Source organism: Propithecus coquereli, unplaced genomic scaffold (assembly GCF_000956105.1).
Source record: "Propithecus coquereli isolate 6110/MARCELLA unplaced genomic scaffold, Pcoq_1.0 Scaffold3, whole genome shotgun sequence".
Lineage (NCBI taxonomy): Eukaryota > Metazoa > Chordata > Mammalia > Primates > Indriidae > Propithecus > Propithecus coquereli.
Genome location: NW_012148618.1, coordinates 6,214,393 through 6,218,846, shown reverse-complemented (window position 1 = coordinate 6,218,846; position 4,454 = coordinate 6,214,393). Strand labels below are relative to the sequence as shown.

The 4,454-nt window shown below is 36.1% G+C and overlaps 1 protein-coding gene across 1 annotated transcript in view; it reads left to right on the top strand.

Moving 5' to 3' along the window:
• AQR (aquarius intron-binding spliceosomal factor) overlaps nucleotides 1-4,454 on the top strand; it is a 100,278-nt gene that overhangs the window by 90,779 nt on the left and 5,045 nt on the right. Inside the window, exon 30 of the mRNA XM_012649118.1 lies at nucleotides 3,651-3,825. Coding sequence (XP_012504572.1) covers nucleotides 3,651-3,825 — 175 coding nt within the window. The remainder of the gene's footprint in view (nucleotides 1-3,650; nucleotides 3,826-4,454) is intronic.

Genomic DNA, 4,454 nt, shown 5'->3' with positions numbered 1-4,454 from the left:
TATGATTTACATAATTAAAATTTCAAAAACTTCCAGTAAGAATATATGATACTGCTTCCTCTCCACTGTCCCTTTTTTCTTACTCTGTGGTACTTTACTGTGTCTTTTTCAAATTCCAGTGACTTTAGTTCTATGCTGTTCTTTGCCTAATATTTCTGGAAACTTAAAAAAAAAAGATTTTGATGATAAAATGTTTATAACTGAAGGATTAAGAGAAAACTTGAGTTTGGTATTATCTTGCATATCAAAATTTTCTAAGCAAAAATACCTTTATCCAAATAAACTTTTTTGTATTGGCCAAAAGTTCCTTTTGAAAGACTAGCTTCTTCCTTGGGAGCGGGGAGCGAGCGGTGGTGGTGGTGGTATTAGTGCATAGAGGGGATAAATAGAGGAAAATTTTGTGTTTCAGGAGACCAAGGAAACCTACTTCCCGCCATAGTTCATTTTTCATTAATAGCTTTAATGAAATATAATTGACATACCATGCAATTCACCTATTTTACGTGTATCATTCAGTGGTTTTTAGTATATTCACAGAGTTATATAACTATCTCCACAATCAATTTTAGAACATTTTCATCGGCCCAGCAAGAAACCCGGTGCTTATTAGCAATCATTCCTCTCCCCTTACCCCCAAGCCCTTGGCAACCATTAATCTACTTGCTATTTCTGTAGATTTGCCTAGTCTTGACACTTAATATAAATGGAATCATACAATATGTGGTCCTTTGTGACTGGCTTCTTTCACTTAGCATAAAATGTGTTCAAGGTATGTTGATGTAAGATGTATCAGTACTCCAGTCCTTTTTATTGCTGAGTAATCCATCGTGTGGATATATTCTGTCACATTTTATTTATCCATTGATCAATCGTTGGACGTTGGATTTTCCACTTTATGACTGTTAGGAATAATGCTGGTCTGAACATGTATATACAACTTTTTATGTGAACACTTATTTTCTTTTCTCTTGAATACAGATCTAGGAGAGGAATTTCTGGGTCATATGATAACTCTATATTTAACCTTTTAAGGAACTGTTATGCTGTTTTCTAGGTGCCTGCCATATTCCTTTCACTCACCTTTTTTCATCCTGGGTAGACTAATTGGGCGATTGGGTAGGAGGAGGCAGCTTCAGTTCCAGAGACCTGTTTTAGGATAGGGTAGAGCTGATTAGAAGCCAGAGTAGTGGGACATTTCTATTCACCTTTCTAGCATTCATTGTTCTTGTCTCCAATTGATTTACACAGCTTAGGTACCAATAGAAATGCTTGTTACCTGTTCAGAGTGAAGTAGTGAGGCTGTAGCTTTCCTGTTGCTCCCTCGTAAGGGTTCTGTTACAATGTTGGCTTTGTTGTTTAACAATACTCTTTCTGTTGAGCCATCTTCTGGGGACTAAGAAAGAATACGGTAGTCCCCATTGCCCTGCTTTCAATATGTAGTTCCAAGGAACCCTGCCTCCCACCCTTTGCTTTCTTTGCCTGGTAGTTTATTATGTTCATAGTGTTTGCTCCTTCATCTAACAAATATTTTCAGATCCATCTATTATGTGGCAGTGTGCTAGGCTCTTGATATGTGGTAATAAATCTAACAGTCATGATCCTTGCCCTTGTGGAGTTTTAGAGTCCAGTGGCGGGGGAGACATTAAATACATCCTTGGAAGTTACCTGCCTTTGAATCTACAGAAGATTTTAGTTCAAATCTCCTATGTATGATGGAGATCACAATTATAAAAGCGACTATCCGGCACTATAGCACTGAAGGCTGGAGGGAAAAGTTTTCTCAGAGGGACCAATACAGTGGTCACTGTAATAGCGCTATTATCTGTGCTCTCTCTAGAGATAGAGCCTTCTGGGTGTGAGGGGGAGAACTGAACATAATACAGTGATTATCATGAAAACAACACTTCTCTCCACCACCAACTCCCTTTTTTCCCCCTGACAACATTCAGTTTTAAGCATAATTTCCTTTATAATATTTGTGAGAGAATTCATGCTATTTCTAGCAGTGTACATTCAGTTACCAGTTTTGGAACCACCAACCTATAGCGTGAATCCTTGGGGTTCTAAGGAAATATGGCAATAAACAATTTGGCTTTCAATCACACAGAAGATAACTGATAAATTATGTATTGGTGGCACACAGTACCTCCTGATAAGGGAAACTAGACACTTTTTAAGACCATAAAACATCATAGAAAATGAGGCTGAATTAGAGGTATTCCCAAAATAACTTGCATTACACAGAGACAAAGAAAAACTATTAGATAAACATCCCAATTCCTGGTTCTCTCTCTGGTTATTATATGATCTCTGTAACATTAGATTTCTGTAACAATCTTCAACACTTTCTTTCAGGGATTAGGGGTGATTTATTAGACTTTATTGTTCTTCATGAAAGTCTTCTCTTTTGTAGAGTACTAAAAAATTTAAATAGCCATCTAAAAGCATCTCAAGAAAACAAACCATCTTCTGTATTTGAAGCCAACACGATCTTTCTCACTAAAACACATTCTAATAGTGAGGTGAAATTAGACTTAATGTATAGCCATCTTTTATAAATTTATGTGATTCAAACCTTTTTTTAAAAAACACATATTCTTTTTAAAAAATAGATTAAAGAAAACTGACATCTTTCATCAGATAGCCAGCTGTATGTATACTTGAGTCATTGACTTTAACCATTTTTATTACTGTTCATGTGAACATTGAGTACCTATTGTAGGCAGGCATTGAATCTAAGTACCAGAGTAAATACATGAATAAGACTTGATATTACAGGTTAAATATTCCTTATTCAAAACACCAGAAGTGTTTTGGATTTCCAGTTTTTTTCAGGTTTTGGAATATTTGCATATATAATACATAATGAGATATCCTGGGGATGGGACCCAAGTCTAAACGCAAAATTCATTTATGTTTCATATATACCTTATAAACATAGCCTGAAGGTAATTGTATTTTTCCCTTGGGAAAACTGAGTAAACTGTGTTGTGTGACCTGCATTTTCACTGTGACCCATCACGTGAGGTCAGGTGTGGAATTTTCCGCTTGTGGCATCATGTTGGTGCCCAAAAGCTGTCAGATTTTGGAGCATTTCAGATTTTGGATTTTCAGATTAGGGTTGCTCAACCTGTAGTTTTATTTTTTATCATTATGATATTTTTTATATCATTTTTATCATATCATATATTTCCACGTGTACTTATTATTATAAGTAAGTATAAAACTATGTGGTAAGAGTTATCTAGTAAGTAAAATTTAACCGTAATGGAGCTTGGGAGTTTGGTAGGTGAAGTGGAAGAAGAGCTGGTTCAGCTTGCCTCAGTGGCAGTAGTAAATAAATCAGTGACTGTACCATAATACCAATATAGTTACTTCGACCTTTTTGGATCTGTACATTGGTTATTTTGTGATCTCCCCCACACCCACAAATAAAAAACATCAAGAGGTTAGTAATAAATGCATTGACTTTTACTTGGTTTATTAGTCACATAACATTGATTAGCTTTATGTTTACTCTATTAAGTTTTTAAGAAGCTTAACTTATTGCCATGGCTGAAGAGGACTATTTAGTGGAATATGTAAAAAAAGAAAAAATCTGCATCAATGTTATTAATCTTAAAGTGTGCTAATTATTTTGTTTCCCAAAGGGATGTCCGTCGCTTAGTGGTGGCCATGTCTAGAGCCAGACTTGGACTTTATATCTTCGCCAGAGTATCCCTCTTCCAAAACTGTTTTGAACTAACTCCAGCCTTCAGTCAACTCACAGCCCGCCCACTTCATCTGCATATAATTCCTACAGAACCTTTCCCAACCACTCGCAAGGTAAGACTTCTTTCTTCATTGTGTAGAACAGCATTTCGCAGAGTGGGATATTGGGATTCTCTTATAGGTGACCACATTAGCTAGGAATGTTATCATATAGATCATCTAGTCACTGGTTTAAAGTGCTCCTTACACTAAATAACTGAAATAGATTTTCTATGTAAAAGTAATATCAGCTAACATTTATTGAGTACTTACCACGTATCAGGCAATTTGCTCTTTACATACATCATCTCATTTTATCTCTGTAACAGCTTTGTTTTGTTAGGTTTTCTTATAACTTCATTTTACAAATGGGCAAACTGAGCATCAGATTAGTTAAGTAGTTTGGCCCATGCATCTAGTAGGTAGAGGATCCAAGATTTGAAAGCCCAGGCAGTCTGACTCCAGAGTCCATGTTATTTATTATTGTACTAAACTTCCTGTCTTTAGCTCTGTAAGAACTTAACTATTTATTTGATAACAGTGAAAAATAGTAGAGTTCTAAGAAGCTTAATATTTTGGGGAAATGGGGGAGGGGAGAGCACATACACTTAACGAAAAGACAGACTGAAAGAAGGGCTCCTCCCTCTTATCCTCCCTTTTTTCTTCCCTTTTCTTACCATCCTCCCTCCAAAGGTAACCAGTCT